Consider the following 27,391-nt stretch of genomic DNA (forward strand, 5'->3'; position numbering starts at 1 on the left):
TGGCTGCTAATATCTAAGATGGCTGCTACTCCCTCATGCATACTTCACCTACAAGATGTACAATAATATAATTGTGTGGAAGCCGATAAGGGCAACCCCATTCCCCCTGGTCTACATTTCTGATGATCGCCTTTGCCTTATTCTAAAGCGCTTGGGGGTATGGGAAGAATATGTCCCCTTCCCAACAGGGGTTAGCCACAGGACAACCTATTTTGGCATAATTTTCTTTTTCAGCAGACGATTGCTTGCATTATGAGCTAATCTTGAAGCACTTGGCTTTGTTAAGTGAAGAGGGGAATTCAATTATGAAAATCTTTCTCGCTGCACTTGCAAAGACAGCAGCATCTCAGCCGCATCTCACTGATGACGCAGATAGAACATGCTATCTTAGCTTTGGCTCATTATCAGTAGAGGAGTTATTACATGGCTGGAGTACATCCCTGCTCTTGCAGCACTAATGTACATTAATTCCGTACAGGAAATGCCAGTGGCTGAAAGTCTAGAAATATAAACTTCCCACCTCTTCCGTGCCAAGAAAAATCACTCCCATATGTTTGGTGACCTCAGACTGCCCTTTGGCTCAGCATCAAGGAGCCTGGAGCATATTGGCACTTTCAATTCATCTTGAGCAAGCAGGCCCCCTCTTCTCGAAAAGACCAAAGCACTTTAGCAGGTTTCACATGCTTCCCTTTGAGCAGCAGGACCAGGCAGCCCACCTAGAACCAGGACCTATCAATGGACACACCTTCTGCCTTTACAAGTCCGATAGCAGGCTCAAGAGCTTAGCAACAGCACAGCAAGAGCCTACTGGAGGAACTGCTAAGTGGCTAGCAGTGGAACATCTCACGGTATCCACTGCAGCAAGAAAGATTCTCATGTATGTATTGATTTGGTGTCTTATAAAATGTTAGTGCATGCCAAAGTCATTTTGAAGCAGCAAGAGGGGAAAGGGTGGGAGATGGGGAGAAGGTTAAGGGAAAGATTCAGAATAAGATAAAGATTAAGTTTATCATTCACAGCCAGTTAGTGAGATGCATTCCAGACAATGAGGCTCTCTCAAGAATTTAGGTGGCGGCTATTGTACCAAATCATGAACGGAGTGGAAGGCTCTGCATAACAAAGGGCCTCCAATGACCTTCTGAATAGAAGGTGTTTTTGTCTCGTCTTGAGTGCTTGAGTGGAATGAAGTTGTGTTGCCTAACTGGTTCTCCAGGCATGACAGTAGAATGCCCATGAGTGCAGCTGAATGGCAGGTCAGAGAATATCACATGAATATGATGCATGTATGATCTTCAGAGTGTCAGCTGGTGCTGAGCTATGAGTGCCTGATGACAAACGGGTGGGTGTCTCCCTGTAATACATCTTAAATTAATAGTAACACGATTCTGTGTTATATGCTGGTACCTGCATGAGAAGTGACTATATATACGTAAGTGGCCGCGTTCCAGTCTCATTTCTAGGGGAAGGGTATTCCATAGTTCGGAACACTTGCTGGAGAAGATCGTTTCCCCTTTTCGTTTGTGTTGGCTGGTGGGTTTAAGCCAGACATTGGCTGAATTGGACTAGAAGTTCCTCATCGATTGACAGTGCTTGAGATGGTTGATCAAGTACTTGGAGGCTGCCTCTGGGTGCACAGAACGGAAGTGGACAGTCTGCAACATCTCGGAAGTGCCATCAGACTTGTTTAGACACCATGATTTGGAAAAAGACAACCCTGTTTTGCAGAGTTTCAAGTTTGCGAACATCCTTCCCGGGGACTCAACTGCAAATGCTGATGCAGGCAATTTTGGAATCAGCAGGGCCTGGGCATTTGGATATTTTCTCATGATATGGTGGGTGGTGGGCTTAGGCTCTGCAGCCAATCTGAGAAGCTATGGTGATTGGATGCCCCCCCATTCCTCCCAGGAAGATCTCTGATTTTTGCCCATTCAGGCAGAGGAGGCTTGTTTCATCTAGTTATGGACCACTTCTTTCGGGTTTACCTTTGTTGAACCATTCTTTTTAGTTGGAACAGAAGTTGAGAGTTGTCCACGTATATGTAGAAAGTGAGGTTGCATCTTACAGTTTGTGGTGCATCTATACCTTTTGGTGAAATTTGAATTTAGGTGTGCTTTTACATCCTGTGCATCTTCCATTCTGTAGGCCGCCTGGTGAGTTTGTGCCATGCCTTGTGCAGCCTCTTCTATCCCTCTGTCCTCCTCCATGGCACTCGCCATCTCCCCCATCTACTCTAATTGCTATTCAGATATCCTTCCTCTCTCATGAAGCCTGAAGAATAAAGTTCAAAAAAGATCTCTTGGCCTCGAATCCTGGCCTTCCTATCGCAGACATCTACGTCAGCACTACTTCAAGACAGAATATCACTGATATCCTCTTTACTGTCCCCCCTCAAGACCTATGGACTCCTCTGCTCATCTCTACTCTCTCCCCTTTTTCCTCCTCACCCATTAATGGTGGCACTATATGGGAAGCACTCTTGGCTCATTTCTCATCCTCTTGGTGTATCATCAATGTCTATTATAACGGCACTGTCATGGCTCAGGGCTCTCAACCCAATCTTTGTCTTTTCGACCGGCGCCTGCCGACCCTCATCAACTTCCTTCTCCTTCTACGCCTCCTTCCTCCATCTCTGCACCTCCTTCTCCTCCTCGGACAGGTGTACCAGCCCCTTGCACTCCTCCTCGGAAAACTTTCAAAGATGATGACCAGCTGCACTTAGCCACTCTGAATGCTCAATCGGCTGTCAAACATTCCTCTGACATCTTCTTCCTTCTTGAAGACTTTGATCTTGACATCATCGCTCTTACCAAGACGTGGTTCAATGTCAGCTCTGTCACTGCTTTTGACTCCCTCCTCCCTGATGGCTACAGGAGCTGGTGATGGAGTAGCCTTGATCTTCCCGGAGTGGGTCCCCACCTCTCTCGTGTCCACCCACCCAGTCCTACTTCTCTTTTGAAAGCCTTGTCTGCAAACATGGTATCTCTCCTTCCCTACTCTCTCTATTACTCTTGCTACTGTCTACAGGCCCCCTGGTCCTGTCTCTCTCTTCCTATCTGAATGGGCCGACTTTTCCTCTTCCCTTCTCACTTCTACCTCTAAACTCCTCCTCCTTTGAGACTTCAACATCTGCCTCGATTCCACTGTCTCTGCCTTCACTCTCTTCCGTGACTTCTGTACCTCTCACTCCCTCACAATTCTTCCCTCCAGCCCTACCCACTCTGCCGGACACACTCTTGATGCTTGCATCCATGCTGATCTTCTGTTCTCCAACCCTATATCTACCCCTCTTTTGTAGTCTGACCACTCCCTCCTCTCTTCCCACTTGGGACCTCTCGACCCCCTGACCGAACCTCCTCAAGCACTTCCAGCCTCCTTCGCGGTCATCCGACCGATGAAACGAGTGTCAGTTGCTGTGTTTGCCTCCACCTTCATCCTCCCTCCTTCCCCCCTATTGAATCTGTCCTTGACAATCTTCATCTTTCCATCACTAACACCCTTGACATTCTAGCCCCGTCATGAGAATCCACCTGAAACCTGTCTCCAAGAGTAACAGTTGGTACGACTCTGATCTAGCCGCTCTCAAATGTAAGTGTAGGGTTGCTGAACGGAAGTGGCAGACCCAGGATCACCCTCTGACAAACTGTCCTGCAGCCTGCTCCAAAGGCAATACCATACCTCCATCTGCTCTGAAAAGAGGGCCCACATCCAGGCACGCATCTCTGGAGCCACAAAAAACATGGCTGAACTCTCAAAATCTGCAAGGAACTAGCCAATCCATCTGCAGTCTCTACTTCACCTCTTCCCTCTCAGGCCCACTGCACTGCACTGGCCACCCACTTGTTCTTCTAAAACACAGGATATTCTGGCCTCACTCTCTTCTTCCCCTCATCCACTCTGCACCCTGTCCTCCTGCCTTCCTTGGCATCTCCCCCACCCGCATCCACTCTCGCCTCCTTCTCACCTATCACAACAGATGGGGTCACTAGAGTAGTCTGCTCAATGAAGGTCTCATCAAAACAGGTGTCTCCCTTTTCCTCCAGAACCATTAAGGACAATACCCCTTCCTTCGCACCAGCTCTTGCTGACTTCTGCAACCACTCTCTAGCCACTGGCTCTTTTTCTTCTTCACTCAAGCACTCCCTTGTGCACACCTTCTAAAATAAAACTCTGCCCAGCCCTCCTGTCACGCCAACTACTGGCCTATCTCTACTACACCCTTCCTTGGGAAACTCCTGGAGAAACGGTCTTCCCCAACTGACCCACCACACTGAACTCGGTGGTTGTTTACATGACTATCAATCTGGATTCCGAGCATCCTTAGGTACGGAAACTGCTCTCCTGAACACCTGTGATGAACTGCTTGCAACTCTTGACTCCAACTCTCCTGCTGTTCTCATTCGCCTTCGATACGGTCAACCACTCTATCCTCATAAAGCAGCTCCAAGATAACCATGGTATCTCAGACCGGGGACTGAATTGGTTGTCCTCCTTCCTCGTTGACTGCCCTTCCCAGGTGATCCTGGGCTCTTTCTCCTCCACCACCTCTCTCTCTTTATGTGGTGTTCCCCAGGTCTCTATCCTCTTGCCTTAGTTCTTCAACATCTACCTTGCTCCTCTTGCTCACCTGATTTCCACCTTCTCTCCTCACTTCCAGTGTTGCACAGATGACACACAACTCTTCTTAAAGCTCCCTACTTCCTCCTTCTCTTCCTCAACTATCATCCCGGACTCCCTGTCTGCTATCCGGTCTTGGTGCACCTCCAATGATCTCTGTCTTAATACCAGTAAGACTGAGATTCTTCCTACCGGGACACCTGTTCCCCGCTTCATATGCCCCTTTCAACAATACAGAATTGAACATAGAATGTATGTAATCGCAGAACATATAACAGTCACAATTTTGATTCAACTAATGATGTGATCCCAAAGACAAATGGGATCTATATACAACTATATAGCCTCACCCGCTCTTGCATTCCCTTGTCTCTCTCTCTACCCCATGATATTTTACTATATCTCCTTGTCACCACACTTCTCCTCCTTCCAATATCACCACATTGCTTCTCACAGCCGAGATTTGTTTTTACCCCACAAACCTATCTCCTTGACATTTGGCACCTAATCTCAGGTTCCATAACATCACCAAGTCACCTACGCTCCAGTCCTTCTCTTACACTGTGTGACCTTGGTCAAAAATTTCCTTTGCATTGACTCTGCGCTTCCCTCACAGCCTGCACAATTTCTTCTCTATCCACATTTACCAAAGCCACTAACCCAATCCAAGCACAACACAATCTAGTACTCAGAATCCTTCAGTTCAAAGATATAAAAGGTGCTATCCCTTCACAGAATGTGGTGTAGGACAATAACTCCATATAATTTGTATTACAACCTCTCTCCAGTGCATTCTGCCCTCTAATGCCAGATGTATATCCCCTTTAATTACTGTTAATCCTTTCTACTGTCCATTTGCCTGTGGGTGCTAAAAGGCAGTCCTGGAATGTTTACTGGCACACTACTCGTGGAACATCTGCATCTTGCTTGACATGAACCCCATTGTCTGTCACAATCTGCTGTGGAATCCCCTCTCTAAAACAATATCCTCCAGAAACCTTATCATCTCTCCTGTGGCTGCTTCACCCACTGCCTTCCATTCCACCCATTTAGTGTGACAGTCCACCACAATGAACTCCCCAAACTTCGGATTTGCTCCATGACATCAACCACCGCTTTGAAGCATGGCTGTCTCGGCACTGTGACTGGTCACAAAGGAGGTTCTCTGCACGTCTTACTTTTATCAGCACTGATACATTGTGGACACTCCCCGACTCTCCTGTCAAGCACAGCACTCATTCCAGGGCACCAAAATGCTTGACGCGGCCTCTTATTGGTGACACTGCACCCTAAATGTCCTTCATGTTCCATATGTATGATGTTTTCCCAGAAACTTAAAAGGGGTGCAATCTTCTCGCCTCCTCTTAATTTGCCATTGATAATACTCTGTTCCCCTTTAATCTCGTACCACGCACCCATCTCTGTGTCCAACATATTCCTATTGGGCCCGCCACGGACACCCACTCTTTCGCACACTTTAGCAAGTTGTCCACATCTTCTGCTGTACACTCTTCGTCCTCGGTACTAGCCGGTAACGCCATGCTTGCCACTACTAGCTCACTATCCCTGTCACGGAAGGGGGCACAAGCATGAAAGCAATAACTGGGCAAGCCTACACTGTCCCATTACATTTGTGAAGGCCTTACAAGACCAATCTCTGCATTGATAAGTGCCAGTGAAAGGGGCTCTCACCAGAAGCCGCAATGCTTGATTTCATTCTCATTCGCAAAGAGACCTAGAGATGCGCCCTAAGCCTTCAGAAAGTTAAGCAGGAGTTCTAATGGTAATAATCCATGCCACAACATGCGCTATCGGGTGCTTATGGTGCCGGGCCTTTATTAAATGCCTTTTCTTCGATCTGGTCCTTATAATTTTCACTGTGGGCTGTTGCCACCCAATACAAGCTGCATGGTGTACTTTTTCCTAAATATAAAAATCAGCTGGCAATGTCTCTGTCACCAAAACCAATGTAAATGGCTCTGTTGTCAGGGATTTCTTACAACAGGAAATTCTGCGGCGAGGGAATATAGATCAACATTGATCTATCCTGAAATGTAGCTCCTCGCCACCCAGGTGGAAATATTATCTATCATTGGCATTTATTGAACGTAGATTTTGCCAACATGGAGGTGGCCGATGATGGAGGAGGGAAACCGTAGATGGAGGAGGCAATGAGGTTGACTGGGATGGAACCTTAGATGAGAGAGAAGACCTATTTCTCTATCAATGCCGATGGAGGATGGGAGCATTGTAGATTTCACAGAGATTTAAGAGTAGTAGCTCTGCTTCGATTGAGGTCTTTCATCCTTTTCTCTTTTAAACGGTCTTACTCTGGAGTGAACTCATCAGCACCAGGTCCCTGTCCAGGCCACTGCCCCTGTGTGCAGGCAGACGGTGGAGCACACCTGCCACAGAGACATACTCAAAAGAGGCATACCTGTTGACCTTTAATAAAATACGGTGTCCAGTCAAACGATCGAAAAAAAAGGATCGAATGACCTTTTGCTCGAATGCAAAAGGATCGAAAAAAAGGTCAATTTTTTTTATTTATTTATATATTTTTTTAGTTTGGGTTGGTAAAAAAAATGTTTTTAATAAAGAAAACGGGGAGTTGAGGGGGGATCCCCCCCATAAAAAAATAAAAATAATTTTAAAAAATTGACCCTTTTTTTCGATCCTTTCTCTGTCGAACAAAAGGCAATCGATCCTTTTGTTTTCGATACTATCACAGGTAACCATAAAATACATAAGCCTTCTTACACTGTCCTTTCTTCTCTAGAGAGGGAGGCCTTAGCAGATGAGACAGCTCGCCACCTCATGATCTGTAGGGACATCTTTAATGTAATCCTTTTCACCATCTTAAACTCGTAGAGTGCACCTCTCCTCGATGCACCAATGTGCCGGGGAGGGACCAGGGACAGCAATCATGTAGATAAACTTGCAGAGCGTTCCCCAGGGTTTGGGGGTGCTTGGGGATGCTCATATATCCATTCCCTCTTCCCCTTGAGGCCAAACTATAAACACCTTAAGGCACGCAAAGGGTTATTTATGTGAACACATTTGGATAGATTCTTAAATAAGGTACAGTCAGACACTTTTTGGTCATGCTGAAGATGACAATATACCTCATGGAAGGAGTGGAAGGCCTTCAGACTAGGAACATCTGGGAAACCATCAAAAAGCAATGACAGGCTGCTGGAAAGCGAGATCAAACAAGCAATGGGAGAATCTAATATGGCCTCTGGGGCGGCGCTAGACACCAATTCACTCACTGGCTGCTGCAGAAAAGGTCTGAATTGAGTGGGTGGGCTTGAAATGTTATTTTAAAGCTGCTACTGCTCACAACACAGAATAGTTAAAGTAGACTTCCCTGATGCTTAAGAGATGACAAACCCACCAACTTAGATAAAAGAAATTGAAATTACGAAGAACTGATAACTCACCAGTGCAGCCAGCAGGGACTGCAAACTCACCAGTGCAGCCAGATAGAGCTAAAAGCTCACTAGTGCAGCCAGCAGGAGCTGAAAACTCACCAGTGCAGCCAGATAGAGCTAAAAGCTCACCAGTGCAGCCAGCAGGAGCTGAAAACTCACCAGTGAAGCCAGATAGAGCTAAAAGCTCACCAGTGCAGCCAGCAGGAGCTGATAATTTATGGGTGTAGACAGGAGAAACAGAGCACTCACTAGTAAAGGCACAATAATGTATGAATTAATGGTGTTCATTACCTTCTTGCCCTCCTTCTGCTCTTGGTCGCCAGCTGTGTCCTTGTCAGGCTGCTCTGTGGTCTCATTAACACCTCCATCCATTGACGGTGGAGCATCCTCATCCACTGAGATGGTGGAACACTCGGAAACTGTCCTGACCCTGGGATTTACCACTCGCTGTAAATTAGGGAGAGAGCAAGCACTTAGGGGAGGAGACCGTCCAAGAGAATCGTAAATTGCACAGATGGCACTCCACGCACCACAGCACATTATCAGCAGTGCATGCAAAGTGGACACTTGTCTTGCAACTTGTGAATTCTAAACAAACACGCATTGGCAAATCCAACAGTTTTGGCTTTTGCGTAGACATCGTACCTGCATTTCCCAGGCTCTGCCATAATGCCACAACCTGGCCATAAGATTGCAACAGCTGGCCAATGGTGGTAGTACCTGGGCACAATATGGCATGTCTACCTAATGCCAACATAAAACCAAAACTGTTCACTTTGACCAGGCTTTTTAAAAAGGAATTCAGTGCAGCGAACATATGCAAGAACACTGTTACTACTTATAAATCAAGTGGCTAAAGTCACACATACTTAAGACAGTTTTATTACATCAGGATCTGAGTTAGCTGGTTTAACCCTGGGTAATGCAGACGTGGCTTAGAGAAGCTTACCTTCACCTCACTGAGGAGGCCCAATAAGGCTGAAACGCGTGTCTGGGGTTGCTGATGGTACACTTGTTCACAGGAGATTTTCCTAGCATTTCGGTGATGGACTACCCTTGTGGGTGGGACAAAGATTTATAGGCAAATGGACATTTCTCCTCTGTGAAGGGTGTAGTGAGCTAAACTGTGGTTGTACACCCTCCTGAATGGAAGAAATTCCAGAGAACAGGGTATTTGCCCCATGTTTGTTCTCAGTAGAGGGGCTCCCGCACTCCTTTGCACATTAGCACCTTACTTGGCCTGATTTAAGAACGCTAGAGCGGGAACTGTATTGTTGAGATTTCGATCAAATGTATTGCTTACTCGTGAAATTCTAGCAAAAAGTGGTCTCATACCTAAGGGAGCAGCGTTTTGTCATCATTGTAACAACGTCAAAGAACTTTTCTATTTCGTCCAATGCTCATATTTTCTAGAAAGTTCTATTTAAGACAATTTGTGTATAATAAGTACTATGTGGAAAATGAAAATCTATGGCATAGATTGTTAAATCTAACACCTAATTTGTTGGAACTCACAGTTCGGAGTTTTATATAACGAATTTAAGGGTGTATACATTTTAGACTATAGATGGAGCGATGGGGGATAGTATGGCTGGATTTAGTATTGACACATTTAATGAGTGTAGTGTGTTTTAATTGTAATTATATCAGGATTAATATTTTGTTTGCTGTGTAATTTTGTTTTATAGTTGTCTGTTAAGATTGTTCTTCGTTTAAGATTGCTTTGTAAAGATTGCCGTATTTCAATGATATGATATGATATGGCATTTATAACGCGCCTATACACAATCATAAACAATACGAAGAAAGAGACCTTAGAGGCAGAGGCCATAGACAGCAAAGCTTTATTTCTTCTTCCACATGTACTCCGTAAAAAGTGGTGTGACTCCTGCAACAGAGGATGACACTACCAGACCACCACCCACTGCTCTCTGCCCCCTCTGTTGGAGTGACGCTGTCCCACCAGCCTGTGTTCAGCACTTCTGCGCAGATCCCTAATGGTGATGTGCTCTTGGATTACCTGTACTAGCTTCCTCTTACCTGCTGCAAGGAGGCGTTCGCCGCATGATCAAGCCTTGCATGGCTCTGCCACGTTACTCCTGAGGCTCCCCCTAGATGAGAGCAAAAAGAGGGCATGTTTAGGCATTATCTGGGAACCACCACATATTCAGCACATGTGACCACACAAAAACTGCAGTGCGAAGTAAAACCCACTAGATGTTCTGGGGCTCCATGAACCATGTCATGCCATATTTACTTAAGCAGAAACCCCTTCAAACAGAATTGACTGCTTCTAATTGTACCTTGAAAATGTAGTGAAGCCAGTCCCAGTGCTAATGCAGTATGGGGGAACTATTGGGGGGGGGGGCTGTTGAAGCCATGCTCCCCCAATTCCCTAAGAGAAACACCTCTTGCTCCCCTCCCTCCCCAATGCTCATAGTCAGCAAAGGACACATCAACTGCATTTGCCCGTTTCTGCCAAATCAGCTATACATATATTGCGCGGTTCACACTTATTTCTACTGTTTGAGTCTATGGAACTGTTTTGCGATCTGACTGCACATTGTCTGTGCTTCTGTGAATATGCACTTAGGTAAACATAATTTGGACCATTCTTCCACAGTGTTATGTTATATTATGTTGATTTATACCGTGCACCGGTACCACCCAAGGGCAGTCTCCTGGCAGTGGCAAATTTGTCTAGCTTGGGGGGAGGTGTGAAGTCACCATGAAACATTGTTAGGGAGTTATCACACAGCATACCCTCCATAGTGGTAGGCTCAACATGGAATCTGTGACCATTGAGTAAAAAAAGAAAAATACAGCCAATTCAAACCTTGAAGATTACAATTTGTTGGGGCGTTCAACATCTAATGCATGTCTCTCTGAGCAAACTACAAATCAGGTACAGGCTTGCAGATAAGGAAAACAGGGCGATTTATGCAGTAATGTTGCAATGTTTTTCAAAGGCTTCGTTTCATCCCTTCCTGAGGAATGGGAAAATACCACAAAAGCTTGCAAATACATTAATCTGCTATGCTAATTAAGATATTGAGTTGAATGGTGTGTGGGGTGCATTCAAAGGCTCCAAACTGAATGTCCCTTTCACCTGAGAAACAGGATTTTTTAACACTAACACCAAAAACGATTTTGCATGTGTGGCTGCAAGGGAAAACTGAAGGGCCTTGTGAAAAAGGCCTGCCTGTCAATGCCCAAGGAAAAGCAGCCTTTTAATTCACAAAGCTGGAAGAAAAATCAAAGGTCACTTTCACATGGAAAGCAGAATTTACAAACAATGACACAAGAACGGCTGTGTATGTGTGTTTGCAGTTTAAATGTGAAAAATGTACCCCTGCTAACATTTGAAAAGAAAGGCCTCTTTTGTTTTTCCATGGAAAAACCTCTGTAGGCTAGAGACAAGCCCTTTTGCTTGCTGTGGACACTTCACAAGGAAGTCCCCAACTGCAGGTCTGGATTTTACATCCCACAGCTAATTATAAAGACAACAAATCAACCCGCTAAGGTGTTCCCCAAACATGCTGGCTCTGAAGGCAGTGACTACAGGACAAGTTCCCCTTGGCTGGAGCATGACCAAAAGGTGTGAAAATGGAGGCAACCAACTTCAAAGAGCAAGCTGCAAACACAAAGAGAATAATAAACACTCTGGTTACAGGCTCACCCAGAGAGACCATATGGCCTGAAGGCAGGAGAATGCCCATTTGTCCCACATGACGATTCACAATTAATTTAAAAGGATATTATCATTTAGGCATTTTTCTCAGCAACCAAAAATCATACTAATTACATGTATGTGTTATATGTGTTATTTTTTATGTAATTTCTAGGCGATTGTGGAGATATAAAAATTCATCCACCTGCAACCGGGAATTGTAATGGCCATCTAAGATGGGTTTCTGGCAGATCTGAAAAGGTTGCAAATATGAGAGTTGGTGAATGGGGGGAGGGAACAAATTAGGAATATGGGTAATAAATAACATATTCATAACTGCTATGCTTTTTTTTTGCAAAAATGGCATACAATTGCCAAACAGTCATGCAACATGGCGCAGACCCGGCTGTTGTTTGATTAAATGCCCCACAATTAGCTGAAAATGAAAATATATATAGTATGGCAGTTACTAGTAAATCACAAGGTTGTTGATACATAACTAGTTTTGCCAAAAATGTGAAAGGAGAACAACTGGCGATTACAAATGGGAATTGTCATACGTTGCTCCAGACCCCTAAACCAATCCTAGGAGGGAGGCTGGATTTGGGAAGAGAAAGAAGGGTAATTGCCCAATCCTAGTTGCGGGAACTATTGCAGGGTACTTCCCCAAGATTGTAAGACTGGTGGTGTCATTGCTGCTATATAAGGGGACTAAACTAGGAGGAGGGGACAGGACTGCTGAAATTTACCATTAAAAGAGTGCTGCTGCTACTTACAATCTGTATCTCTAGAAAAGGGTTGCTGGTGAGCCTTGGTCGTCCAGGTATAGGATAGGCAAACAAAACAGAAATTCGCTAGGGCTATTATGTCATACTCCCTTTCTTTTCAAACCAGTACCATAACACTTTTAAATTTCTCATAAAAACATATGTTGTTTTATTTTGTACCAGAGTGACACAAATCGATCTTCTTTACAACATAACCCATATACACTTTCATTGGCCCCAAAAAACAAGGCCATCATGCAATATTTTATACAAAAATAGCAACACATATCTATTACAGACACAAAATCCAAACACTGGTGTTGTCCAATGTTCTATTTTCAATTCCTTTTTTCTATTTCTGTAAAACCTGCCCTAACTTAATCCGTGATGGTGGTAGCTGTAAATAAAGGTTGACACGATGTGTTTCAGCTGTCTATTCATCCACTGTGGTGTCACAAATATACAGCCTTCATCAGGACGAAATATAGTTTCTAGCGTACACAACCAAATATGGATTGTGTCTAGTTAAGTAGTAGCCCATCGATCACTGTTTGGGGACAACCCCCATATATGGGGTACTTGGCTTAAGTTTGGGTAACTTAAATCAGACAGCTGCAAGAAAACACCAGAGGAGATTGCTGAGAGTGCCTCTGGGTGGAGCTTATTGCCTTCCTAGCAATAAGGCCTAAAACCTGATGGGGTCCAATGGCGGAGAGCGGGAGGCCCTCCTTGAGAGTGGAGTGACGAAACCCCTGCCCTATCTTTCCATAGTGTCCTGAAACGCAGCTGGCTTTCCTGAACTTTAAACACAGGCTTTCTATGTAAGTAGAACTGAGCCCTGGGATTTCAAAAGGTAGGGGAGTCTGCTTGCGCTTGCCTTAAATCCTTTCCCTTTGTAGGGGGTGAGGGGGCAAAACTTATTGTGTAGATTCGAAATCAACAAAGCTCACTTCCCAGTTTGCGCTGAAAAGCTACAGCCTATAATGTAATTGGGTGATCCTTTTTGTCCTGTTGACCCCGACATCTTTAAGGAAGAGGGGTGTCTTTGTTCTTAAATCAGTCCAATCTTGTTGTCCAACTTTCCCCTAACATAGACCTTTCAGTGGAGGGGGGTCTGAAATCCAAAAGTCCCCAAATCATTCTAATTATACTGCTCGACTTCACCAACACAGACCAAAATAGGAGGGGAGAGGTCTGAAAAACAAACCACTAAATCACCCTGTGTTTATGTTAAACCAAAAGTGTGGGTAAACTTATAATTGCCATATGTATTTGTACCAATCTTGAAACCCTACAGCTAGCCTTTTATGCCTGCAGGAAAATCAAAATTGCACAGCACTACATTTATAATTGTTTTGGTTATTGATCAGAAAAATTATTTCTTCAAGTGAAATCAAAGTAAAGAATGACATGTGTCTAAAGTAGGGCTGAATAAAATAATCTGTTATCCAGCTAGTTTGCGAAACCCCTTGAGTGGGAAGGGAAGGAACTCCCTGTGTTGAGGGTGGCCTCTCAATAAACCATTACATATTGGGAGCTCGTGGCCAGGATTTAGCTGGCTACTTCTGACTATTTTTGATGCAATTGCATTAAGGTGGAGGAAAAGTCATCTTTGTGTTGTTAAAGTGCCGCAACGATTTGACCCCTGAGTTCCAAGGAGGTGTATAGCTGAGAAAGTAAGATTTGTAAGAATTTATTTGTATGAGAAAATCAAGCAGGAACAGGGTGATGTTTGCTCCTGCAGAAATAAAGTTTTACTAAGGTGCAAAAAGCCATTGTGAAAATGACCACTGTTCAAATTGGTGAATCCAGGGAGCATCTCCTGGCTAAATTATTTCTTAAAGGAGAATGGGTTGCGAGTGATGCTGGAAACTGGCAAACCAGAATTGTGCGGGAGGTACCCTCAGTAAGCAATCATATTTAGCCTGAAGGTGGAATGTTACCCAAGGCACTTTAGGCATTTTATATGACCACAACTGCTCGTGATGAATAGATACAAATGGCTCTGCAAACTGCTCAGTTATATTTTCATTTGCTTTTAGTGGAACAGCGTTGGCACAATAGTGAGGGTAGTAGGATGAATCAGACTGGAGACCTGTCACAGGCCCAGGACCTTGTTCGACAACTCAAAAATGAGCTGAAAACACAATAGCAAGCCAGTGCAGAGAGAGACATAGAGTTCACTGCACTGCATAATACATGCACTGAGGGCAAAGACACGGCTAATTGAATGACTAGATTGGTCATAATCACTTGTGTATAGGTGCGTTATAAATGCCTACCATATCATATCATAATGGAGGGTTGATAGATGATATTATGGCCTTTCAATTGCAAATAAAGCAGTTGAAAAATGAAAATAGTGAATTAATTATCAAAGGGGTTAATTTTCAAAATGACTTTGATCAGATACATCAGCAGGTAGATACTCTGAAACAACAGAGGACACAGCTGATTCAAGAAAAAGACCTCTTGAATCAGGATAACAGCATCCTATTACAGAGGATAAATCAGTTGTAAATGGAGGTAGAAAAGGGACAGTCAGGTTCTCAGGAACTGACCAGAATTAGAGAAGAAAGGAATGAGCAATTAGAGCGAGTGAGACAAATAGAAGCTGAACGGATTCAGCAAAATGTAGGGATGAACAGGAGAAAGAGATTATTCTCCTGAAAGAAAAGCGCCTTGAATATGCATGCAGCATACAAGGCTCACAGAGGGAGCATGAATCACTTCAGCATGAGGTGCAGCAAACGAAATATCAGTTGGTTGCTCAGAGCAGGGTGCATGATACTGATCAGGCCCCAGTCTCAGAATTAAAAAGCCAGCTCTCTGAGTACCAACAGGAAATCAGGACAGAGAGAGGCAAGTGTGAGAACCTCACCAAGGAAATCAAAAATGATAAACAGGCCCTGAGTCACCCCTATCAATCAGGATGTCCAAATGGGAGCCAACGTCATGCATGCCACCTATCCAGAACAGGGCGACATGAGGCAGTTAGACTTACCCAGGCCTAGCCCAAATGATCAAGGAGGCAGGTCCCTGGCTGATATTGATGAATATTAATCTCTACCACACAGAAGGGAAAATGGCCAGACCAGCGTGTCCTGGGAAGTAAAGAAAAATACTGTAAGTACTTCAGACCATGAAAACTCTTATGATGACCCTCAGCCTAGACTAGAAAGGGCATTCTACAAACTTCTGTATATTCAAGGGAAGGTGGGTAATTCCCCAGACTCCCTGGTAGGAGAGATGAGGAACCTGGGTTCTATCATGGGCCTGAAAGGAGCTCCAGGGAGAGTGACCCTGAGAGCTCACTTTGGTCCAGGCAAGAGGAGTCCAAACCTCATGGCTCTGGAACATATTCCCAGTCTCATAGAGATAGGGAGTGCCTAGAAGATAGGGAAGGGAGTACCAGTAGCAGTTCTGAGTCAGAAGGTGAATGGACTCTGGTGCAGAAGAAGAAGAAAAAAATGGGGAAACAGAACACGGGTTTTGTGAAAGACCCAATAAGACAAATCAGGGCCATAAAGAGCTTCCTGGCCCCATTCCACAGGAATGCTAGGTATTTGCTATGGGAGCACCTAGAACTTTATGAGCAGATGATGGCATCATTCCAGATCAGGAATGATGTGAATTGTATAGCTTTTGCTAAATATGCTTTCCCACCTGAGTACCCCAGTTTCTTGCAGGGTTGGAGCACCAGGATCATTCTAAATGGTCCACCTATAAGGCAGCCATATTGAAACATGTTTCCACTCACTGGAGCCCACAAGAGGCCTGTAAAGCTGCATATAATTTGCAATGTGGGAAGACCAGGCGCCTTGGGAGTTTGTGCAGGAGCTAAAGCGTGCATTTGCTCAGACTTCCCGTCGGGTGAACACCAATGGCAGGGAGTACATAACCACATATTTCCATGCGCTCCCCAACTACATAATGACTGAGTTGGTGCAAGATTTTCACTAGCCTAGGACCTTGGATTGGGTGATTGAACAGGCCACCAGGAGCTGTGAGGTGCAGCAGCCTGCTGAGAGCAAAAACACCTCCAAAACCCCCAAACCATCTAACACCCTTGCTACTTCGAAGGTGGCAGAGGAAAAACCGACCTCTCCATTGGATCTGGAGATGGTGGGGCCTAAAAGTAACTGTGCTGTCAACAAGAAAAAGGGAAGGCAGAAGGGACCCCCCAACCCGGCCCAATCGAATGGTAGTCAGGCAGGGGTTCAGCATAATGATCCCTCTGACCCTGCCACTTATATGAGCCTTTGGTATAAGGGTAAAAAAAAAATCCTGTGGTATGTATAGACTCCCCCAGCCCAAGGGGGGGAACCAATCAGGTAAGTACTACCCTTGGAAGCTTCCCTCCAAACTTCCCTTAGGAGAGAAGTATGACTCCACCTCCCAATCTGAACTTCTCCCCTGTATATCCCCCAAACCAGAACTTCTAAAACAATACTCCTTTCTCTGCCCGATTCCAGGACAATAGATCCCTAAACCCGGAGAAAGGAGATTCAGAATGGACTATTATGGGGGGAATTTCTAGTACCCAAGCTACTCTGGGAGAAGGGACAGTTACCCTTTTCCGGAGCAGCAGAGGTATGACTTGAGACCTCCCTGCAACCCAGACAAAGTCTTGCAACTGGAGCGACAGGTCCAGCAACTGACCAATGATCTGGGGCGCATGCTGGAGGCTCAGTCCAACCCTCAACCTAACCCTACTTCCCAGAATTCTCCAACACCCAGGGCTGATGCCTCAAGGGGGAAATGATGGGAGGAAACCTTCGACAAACCACAGGTTCCTGAGGAGGGTGCTCGGGTGGAGGGGAGATGCCAAGCACTAGAGGGAGCTTCCTTTCTCACCCAGACAGAACCCCTAAAAACTTCTCAGCATGAGAGTGTCTCTTCTGCCCCCGAAATGTTAGAATCCAAAGAGCAAAGGCTAAGTAGGAGAGGCCAAAGAAGAACCCACTTTGTGGAGGAACTCCTGATTATCTGCTTTGAAAGAGCAGAATCCCTCGAGAATTCAGATAAGCAGACCTTCCCTTTCAAAAACGGGGGATCCCTCCCAAAGAAAAATGGGTCCCAAAAGACCCTGAATGCGACAGGGTAAGTATGGAGACCGACTCAGAACAAGAAACTATTCATCCCCAAACATGTGAGCCAGATAGAATGGAAACAGAGGGGGTGCCCTTTCTCCAAAGCGGTTCTAAGAACTGTCACCAGGTAAAGGTGGACAGACAAGGAGCTGGGGCAAAGGAGGATACCCCAACAACCCCTACTGCGAGTTGCAAAGTTTTTTCTACCAATTCCTGAACTCTGACACAGAAAATTGCCCAATATCACACACTGTCGAAGTTCAATATTAAGAAAATGACCACCAGTCTGTTAAATAACTCACACTTTCTTTGCACCTTGGAAGAGAAAGAAGGATGATTTTATGCAACGGTCAAGGTGCAGGGTGAGTGTGAATTATCAGCTCTGGTGGATGCTGGATCTTAAGCCACCCTCCTGTTAAAGAGGGCCTTTGACCAAAAAAACTCAGGACTGGGGAGGGCCTCCAAATTCCACTCACAACACTTCCTGGATAACTCAAACATTTCGAAGGGAATTCTATTTCTGTCGAAGGGACTGCAGATCTGGAAATAAAAATTGGACGGCACGGGCTAAAATATCTGGCAATAGTCGTGACTCCCGAGGGCATGCCTTATTTACTGGGAAACAATCTCCTGAGGAGGTTATCACCTTTGATTTGACTGTGTAAACAAGGTCCTCTGAAATCAGACTAACCGCCCCATAAAATTGAAAATTAGTACCAATTATGTAAGCCTGAATGTTACCTGTCACGTAATTGATCAATGTCCTGAGAATGTAGAGTTCCATTTCAAGAATAACCAAGTCTCAGACATCACTGTCATCTCTGTAGGAGAACAAACTGGTGATGGGAACCCTTCAGCATTCTCACAATTTTAAATGGCAATCCACACTGGAAGGGAACACCCTAACATTTTACACCAGTCCAAAATCAAAAGAGACATTGAGTCTTGTGAAACCAGGTATGGAATAGCCCGCTCCAAGTCTGACGGACATTCAGAAAAAGGGTGAGCAGTTGCTTTTCCCAATTCAGTTAAATGAAATAGAGGAGCCGGTGCTCACCAAAATATGCCTGAATAATGGAAGGAGCTTGACCAGTGAAGAATTGTTCAGGAAACTCCCAAAAGACCAGACCATTCCCACATTTAAATTGATTGACAAATGGGAAGTAGGTCTGGAAAACCCAAATTCCAAACATCTCCTGCCTAGCAGTTGTATGCTAAAAATCTCCATTGGCGACAAATGCATAGAGCATAATTGTTGGGTCGTGAGAGGTGTTCCTTCCACCTTCTCTTTGGTCAGTGACATTCTCAATCGGTTCGCAATGAATTTGTACCTAATTAATAATAAAGCCTGGTCCTGACTGGGAGGTAATCCCATGGACTTTGACAACACGGAAAAATAAAAAATTATTCTGGTCAGCTCAATTGCTGTCTTATGCTGTTGATGTTAAAGTGTGAGAAGAGGGTACCATTCCAGGGAAGGTGCAACAATGTACTCTCCACCTCAAAATTAAGCAAGTACAGAACCTCAAACATCAGGATGCCTATATAAATCTAAATTCCCAACTCTGAACGTAAAGGTTTGTATTTAAATCCAACACCTCTAGTAGACCTAGTGGATGACACTATTCGAATATTGGTGGATAACTGCGACCCCCGAAGTATCACTTTGGCCGCAGACACCTTTATTGGAATGGCGGTTGATACCCAACATTATTTTATTGATTTAGGTAATGAAATTATGGGACCAATCCTAAACGACTGTTTCGACCTCAGCAATTTTTTGGTGTACTCTTCCTGCCCCTATGGTATGGAAGAGGTGACCTGTGACATTAGGAGGGAGGAGGTAATGTTCCGAGTCAAGGACCACTACCTTGAATGTCCTGTCCAGGTCAACACCATCAAAAGAGATCTCTCCGCCCAACTGGAGGATACAGTTGAAATTGCCAAGCCCAAGGTCTTTCCACGTTTCAAGCAGATGGTCGAGGAAAGGATCAATCTTGCTGATGCCTGTGAGACCGAGGAGCAAAGACAAAAGCTAAAACAAGTCTTCTTTGGAATTATCTTTTTATCTAAGTTATCTTTTCAGTGGACTCAAATGACTGTGGACGCACATCCATTCATTCAACCACCATTCCCATGGACACCGAGATGGCTCCAGTATTTGTGAAAAAATACTGGTCACCTCTCGGGTCCATGGAGTAGCTCACAGAGATTATTAAGAATTTAGAATCCTGTTGGATAATTCATCCAATCCACAGTACCTTCAACAACCCAGTACTGGGAATACTCAAACCAAACGGCCAAAGGAGATTATGTGTAGACCTGAAAGAGTTGATCAAACGGGTCCACATGTTAAGATGGCCCATTCTCTACATCGTTCAGGGATTGGCTCAGATCCAAGGGTCAAAAGTGTACACCGCCACTGACCTGACCAATGGTTACTGGACAGTACCCCTGAGTAGGGAAGACCAGTACAAGCTTGCCTTTACCTTTGAGGAGCAGCAGTATACGTGGCCCCAAACCCCCTTTGGATGCATAAACTCCAGCAATGAGTTCAACATCTTCCTACATAAGACCATACTCGATTTGGGCAAAAGGGGAAACCTGGCCTATATGGATGATGGTTTGATCAAGAGCTCAACTGTGGAGGAACAAATGGCAGAAATCCGCTATGTTCTAACCCAGTTGCAGAAAGTTGGAGCAAAACTGTCCTTTCAGAAGGCACAGTGGTGTAAGACCTTAGTGACCTTCTTAGGGCACAAGATCACTCCTGAGGGTCATAATCCCCAAGCGAAGAAGGTGGAAGAATTAAAATACCCTACTACTCTGCGAGAATTAAGACGCCTTCTTGGACTCACTAATTATAGTCGGAAGTTCATTGAAGACTACGCAGAGGTCACTCGACCCTTGGTACATTTATTAAAGGCAGAAGTCATGTGGGAGTGAGGTCCGAAACAATTTGAGGCAGTGAAACAACTGAACAGAAACCTCTCCCAGGCTCCTTGTTTGGCTTAGCCCATAAAGAACAGCAGTTATTTTTGGAGGCAGGGTTCTCAGGTACTTGCCTAACAGCGGTGTTGTAGCAAAAGCATGACAAGGTCAACAAAGTCATCTCGTACGCGAGCACGACTTTGTCCTCTGTGGAGGAAAAATTTGATGACTGTGAGAAGGCACTCCTGGCAATGGCATGGTCTTTGAAAAATTCCCACCAATTCATACAGGGGGAGCACATCATTATTGAGACTCTGCACCAACCCTTGCAATATCTCCAAAGTGACAGAATCCGGGCAGGGATTGTTAGTAATTCCAGAATTACTTCCTGTATTCTGTCCATGCAAGGCTTTCCTGTGGAAGTCAGATATGGCCAAAACAAGAAGAGTCCCCTAGCACAAGGGTTGGCGGACTTACATGATTGTACTCAAGAAAACTGTCTTGAGGACAAAAGTCTAATGACCAACAACAACATGGAGGTGTACTTAACTTCCCCATACAAGGGGCCTCATTATGAGTTTGGAGGCAGCCATGCCCTTAATGAGGGTATGGGTTCGGGTTCCTTGAATGAGGAATTACCGGGCCATTCCAACCTTGGAGCACCCGGTATTTCCTCATTCAATGTACTCATCCCCATTCCCATTCGAGACCCCATAGGGCTCAATGGGAATGGGAAGGAGCTAACAACGGGCCCGTAAATAACGGGCCCGATGTTAATAACGGGCCCATTGTTAGCTCCCTGGTCCCCTCGCGGGACCCGCAAAGGACGTCTGGTCTAACCAGACGTCCATAGCGGGTCCCGCAAGGGGACCTCGTAATGGGGCGGAATGGGTTTAACGGCTCCGGCACCCTTTAACGGCGTTGTTAAACCCATTCCGCCTGGGTCGTAATGAGGCCCAAGGTCTATGAAGAAGACACATGTCAGGGGATACCCCAGTTTATGTGGATGGGTGCTCCTACCAGGTTGAAAATAATGGGGAAACTGGTGGCTAGCATTGGGAATGCCTGCGTAAATGATACCCTGGAACCCTCTGCTGGTTATAAAGTAGAACCACAAAGGAGTCAGGCTGCAGAGTTGATGGCTGCTTATCAAGCCACCCTCACTGCAGTGCACCACCAGCTCAATGAACTGGTCATAATGACAGACTCTGATTATGTCAGGAATGGGTTTGTGGAGCACCTGATTAACTGGAAGAATCAAGATATGATTTGTGCCAACAGCAAACCCTTAAAGCATGCCAAACTGATCAGTCAATCGATGATCTGGTGACCTCCATGAGATGACCATCTATTGGAAAAAATAATGGGTTATTACAAAATAGAGGGGCCAGATAAGACTGATAATGACATGGCTGGCCAGCTGGCTAAAACCGTGGCTCTGCAGAGGGATTTCATAGAAACAGAATACCTGCTGGGGAAAATACAAGTAGCCACTGTCACCAGGTCACAAACTCATGTGAACACCAAACTCTCAACTGCCCAATGGAGCAAAGATGCCCCCAATGAAGATTTGATCACTGAACAGAAAGGGGACCCAATCATTGGGAAATGTTATCGACACATTGAAGACCCTGTGAGCTTTCCACTAACAGAGTCAGATAATACCAGTAAAGAAGATCTCCAGGTGTTGATGAAGTCTTCCAAGATGTTCCAGATCAGGACGGTTTGTTGGAAGGAGAGCCCTATCTGGCTGTGACCAATGGGTAGTACTGAAGCCTAATATTGAACCATGCCCATGACACGGCCACTGCTGGTCATAGGGGGTTTCATACGACATTGGAAATCTTGCACAAGGTTGCCTTCTGGCCACACATGGCCTAGTACCTCGACATTCACCTAAAGGTGTGTCTTGTGTGTGCTCAATTTCAACCCAGTTGACTCACACACAAAGCTCCCCTACAAATAAGGGGAATGACACTACCTTGGTCAGATTTGCAAGTCAATTTCATTGAGCCAGTGATTCGCTCCTCTAGAGGAAACAAGTACATGTTGACAGTAACATGCTTGTTCACAAAGTGGGTAGAATGTCTTCCAGCCCCGAATTGTAAGGTGAAAACAGCTGCTGCACTAATGATCAACCACATCTTCTCTCGTTTCGTCCTCCAGCAAAGGATTGAGTCGCATTGAGGAAGCCATTTTAACAGTGAGGTGATGGCCATGATGTGGGAGATTCGAGGGGTAAAAAAAAAACTCCACATTGCCTACCACCCAGCCTCAAGTGGGGGCTTGAGAGATACAATAAAACAAGAGTGAGTATCTTAAAAATGTCTGTGGCAGACGCTGGACCAAGTTGGGACATCCAATTACTGCTTTTCCTAATGGCTATTAGGTCTACACCATCTTGTGCAACAAAGATGTCTCCATTTGAGCTCATGACCAGACAAACATTTGTGTTACAGCAGCATCAGCTATATAGAACTCAAGAGCAGACACTGATAAATGCACCCACTACTCTTGAGTACATTGACAATTTAAGGAATCACCTCCATCATGCTTTTGCTTATGCTCAGCACAATTTAGAAAAGTTAGCCAAAGGAAGGAAGGCCTATTAAGATCTAAAGACCAGCAGAAAAGAGTATGAAGTAGGTGACAAGTTTTACCTGAACAATTTTCAAAGGAATCAGGCCAAGGAGCAGGAAGCTCTTGCATATTGGCATGGTGCCTTTGAAATTGTAGATAAAATATCACCTGTTGCTTACAAGATCCACATCCCAAAAGGAGGACAGACAGAAGAATAATGTGCCACATCAATCAATTGAAAAGTTGTCATCCCAGACACGATTTATGACTGATTGATGAACCAAATGAAAGTCGAGCAGAGAAACCATCTGAAGAATGAAAAGGAAGGATGAAAAATCGGATGGAAACTAAGACAAATATATATATATATATATATATATATTCAGTAAAAAAACTTTGTTAAAGGGACGTTGAATTTCATAGGTTTTAAGTAGAGCAACTTAACCATAACGCCCGTTTAACATCGTTTTTTTACTGAATTTCATAGGATTTTAGTAGCGCAACTTAACCATAACGTCCCTTTAAATGGATGAAGGCCATTAGCACCCTAGGTTCCCAAAGCGGGAACCCGGGGTGCTAAAAAAAATATTTTTCTTCCCACACCGGGACGCCTGCAGCGTCCCGGTGTAGGAAGGAAAATCCTTTACCAAGATGGCTACGATGGAAAGGGAAGGCGGGGTTCCATACCGGGCCCCTCTTCGCTTTCTATGGCGGCCTACAGAAGGCAAAAAGAGAACTCTATGACCATATTACCACAAGCAAATTTTTCTTCCTTTTGAAATCTATACCAATTTCGAATAACCTTACCACAAAACATGGGGTTACCACTTTAACCACGTTTTGTCCCTCATGGTCCTGGCCAGTAGCCAAATTGTCTAGATCATTACCTTATTATATGACCCCGACAATGTGGCCACTGCCCATGGTTACAGGCTACACCTCAGTCACCAAAGGTATATCACTATTTTTTGTACCTAGAATATGACACTGGTCAAAAAATAAAACGCGGGCACATTTGCAAAACCATGCTTTCAGGTCCTTCTCAATGCTCCTTACACAAGTTTGCTGGCAATCCACCCATGTTTTATTTTTTCAAAAGTGTTAAATATATGCACAAACAAAATCCATTCAGACTTTACAAAAACATTTATATCTAGATCTATAATCTTTTTGCAAACCTTTGTGTAGATTTGTCAAATGGCACCACATTAATAAGCCTTCACAATATTTTGGGACCCCCCCTCTAATTTTGCCCCTCTTGACAAAATCCCACCAAACTTCCAAAATCATTTATATCTACAGGTATTATCAATTTCCCAAATTATGTGTAGATTCGTCAAATGGCACATCATTTATAAGCTTTTACAAGTTGCTCAAGTGCGCGGTTTTCGTGTACTCGTGTACTCGTGTCACTAACTCTGCTGAGGTCTTCACTGATACGTGTTTCTTCCAACGCGTGTGGGCAGACTTCTCTGCTGCGTGAAATCTCCTATGCATGTGCGCTTTGCAACGTGAACTCTTCTACACGTGAGCGTGGTCTACATCGCTTTGTGCTTCCTTCAACACGTGTGCGCGATATTCGCAGCTACGTGTTTTCCACAACACGTGTGCGTGGCCTTTGCAGCTACGTGCTATCAGCAGCACGTGTGCTCAGTCTTCACAGCTATGTGTTTTCTACAGCGCATGTGCACGGTGTTTGCAGCTACATGTTTTCCACAGCGCGTGTGCGCAGTTTTCAATGCTACGTGTTTTCTGTTAATGCCTGTGCATGGTCTTCATTTCTGCGTGTTTTTCTTCAACGCGTGTGCATATTCGGATGAGGCGCGTGTGAGCTCGGATTCATCTCTTAAGAGCGCGCATACGAGTTTGAAAAAGATACACCGATACGTGCTTCATTCAACGCGTGTGCACGGTCTTCTCAGCTACGTGTTATCTACAGCACGTGTGCGTGGTCTTCGCAGCTACATGTTATCTACAGCACGTGCGCGCGGTCTTCACAGCTACGTGTTTTCCAAGGCGCATGCACGCGGTCTTCACAGCTATGTGTTTTCTACAGCGCATGTGTGCGGTCTTTGCAGCTATGTTTTTTACACAGCGCGTGTGCGCAGTTTTCACTGCTACGTGTTTTCTGTTAATGCATGTGCGGAGTCATCATTTCTGCGCTTTTTTCTTCAACGCATGTGCATGTTCAGATAAGGCACGTGTGAGCTTGGATTCATCTGTTAAGAGCGTGCGTGCAAGTTTTAAAAAGATACACTGCTACGTGCTTCCTTCAACGCGTGTGCGTGGTCTTCGCAGCTATGTGTTATCTACATCGTGTGTGTGCGGTCTTCGCAGCTACGTGTTTTCTACAATGTGTGTGCATGGTCTTTGCGGCTATGTGTTATCTACAGCACGTGTGTCTGGTCTTCGCAGCTATGTGTTTTCTACAGCACGTGTGCGCGGCATTCACTGCTATGTGTTTTCCGTTAACTCCTGTGCGCAGTCATAATTTCTGCATGTTTTCTTCAACACGTGTCCATGTTCGGATGATGCGCGCATGCAAGTTTAAAAAAGAAAGTGTCTGCGCATTTTGACTGGCGCGGTATATGTCAAGAGCGGGTGAAGTAGTTGTGCGTGTGTGCTTTACCACGTGAACTCTTCTATGCGTGAGCGTGGTCTACACCGCTACATGCTTTCTTCGTGTTCAGATGTTTTTTACTTAACACATTTTGTGCTTCTTGCAGCCATATTCCATCCCATCCTCATCACCCCTCACCTCCCCATAGATTATTTGATAAGTTTGATGAGTGCAATGTTGTGTTTTTTTAATAAGTTTTACCGCAATGTCTGCGCACTCCGAATGCGAATCCAAGATGGCAGGTGTCTCCAAAAATAGGACGCACTTCACGCTTCACCCCAGCCAATCAGAGAGCATGTCACATGTCCGCGGACATGACGATTGCCGCTTGGCCAATCCATGTCCTGTCCGCGGAGCGAACAGGGAAGTGTGTCCGCGGGGCGGACATAGATATCACTAATTTTGTTGCCTTATGTTTTGGTCATTTAAAAAAAACTACTGGACAGATTTACACCAAATTAACAAAAGCATGCGTTCGGGACCAAGCCGCTGCTCCTGCCGCAAATTTGGTGAAAATCCATCTAGCGGTTTGGGCTGTAGACATGAGCAAAGTTTTTCCCATTATGTCTATGGGAAGAACAGAAGTTTTGGGACCCCACCTATAACTTTTCCCCCCCTGGACCAAACCTCACCAATCTTGGCAAACAAGTGCAGAGTGGGCCATATACTTTTTTTGAAACGTTTGGTGAGTATTCGTCCAGGGGGAGCGAAGTTATAAGCCGCCCAAAAAATGCTCTTCCTATTTATAATTGTCTGTTGTTGTTGTTGTTGTAAATTCTATGTAAATCTTCCAGGGAAGTAAGTGTGTAAAAAGTACTGAAACTCTTTTTCTTTCTTGTATTAGAGAACTAACCTCCTTAACTTCCAGCCTGGAGGTTACAGTGGAGTCCAGTGAGAACCCCAGGGACCCTGGAAAGAAGGAAGGAACGGGGTGCCGTGACACACCCTCCAACCCAAAGATGGAAGGGGAGGCTGGAGTGCTCACTCCGTAATAAAGGAGAAAAGAGGGTGCCATGCCATTCCCCCCAACCAGGAGATGGAAGGGGTGACTGGAGTGCCCATTCCCTGATGAAGGAAAGTATGCCTAATGAAACCCCACTCTGCCCTGCTCTTCCCCGACAAAAAGTCATGGAAGAACATGGGGGGTGCATGTGGAGTGCATTCAAAGGCCCCAAATTGAATGTCCCTTTCACCTGAAAAACTGAGAACCATGTATTTTAACACTAACACCAAAAACGGCTTTGTGTGTGTGGCTGCAAGGGAAAACTGAAGGTCCCTTTCACATGAAAAGCAGGATTGTTCAACACTAACACCAAAAAAGGCCTTGCAGGTGTGATTGCAAATGAAAACTGAAGGGCCATGTGAAAAAGGCCTACCTGTCACTACCCAAGGAAAAGCAGCAGTTTAATTCACAAAGCAAGAAGAAAAATCAAAGGACCCTTTCTCATGGAAAACAGTATTTTTAAACAATGACACAAAAATGGCTTTGCATGTGTGTTTGCGGTTTAAATGTGAAAAATGTACCCCTGCTAAAATTTGAAAAGAAAAGCCCCTTTTGTTTTTCCATGGAAAAGCTTCTGTAGGCTAGAGACAAACCCTTTTGCTTCCTGTGGTACACTTCACAAGGAAGTTACCAACTGCAGGTCTGGATTTTACATCCCCCAGCTGATTATAAAGGCAAT

At 44.9% G+C, this 27,391-nt stretch overlaps 1 protein-coding gene across 3 annotated transcripts in view; it reads right to left on the reverse strand.

The window, feature by feature from the left end:
* The window catches only part of SEC16B (SEC16 homolog B, endoplasmic reticulum export factor), a 705,720-nt gene that overhangs the window by 70,486 nt on the left and 607,843 nt on the right, over positions 1–27,391 (reverse strand). For all 3 annotated transcript variants that reach the window (XM_069641151.1, XM_069641150.1, XM_069641152.1), the window contains 2 exons: positions 10,089–10,159; positions 8,340–8,495 (listed from right to left, as the gene is read on the reverse strand). In XM_069641151.1, coding sequence (XP_069497252.1) covers positions 8,340–8,495; positions 10,089–10,159 — 227 coding nt within the window. The remainder of the gene's footprint in view (positions 1–8,339; positions 8,496–10,088; positions 10,160–27,391) is intronic.

Source organism: Ambystoma mexicanum, chromosome 1q (assembly GCF_040938575.1).
Source record: "Ambystoma mexicanum isolate Mex_15411 chromosome 1q, UKY_AmexF1_1, whole genome shotgun sequence".
Classification (NCBI taxonomy): domain Eukaryota; kingdom Metazoa; phylum Chordata; class Amphibia; order Caudata; family Ambystomatidae; genus Ambystoma; species Ambystoma mexicanum.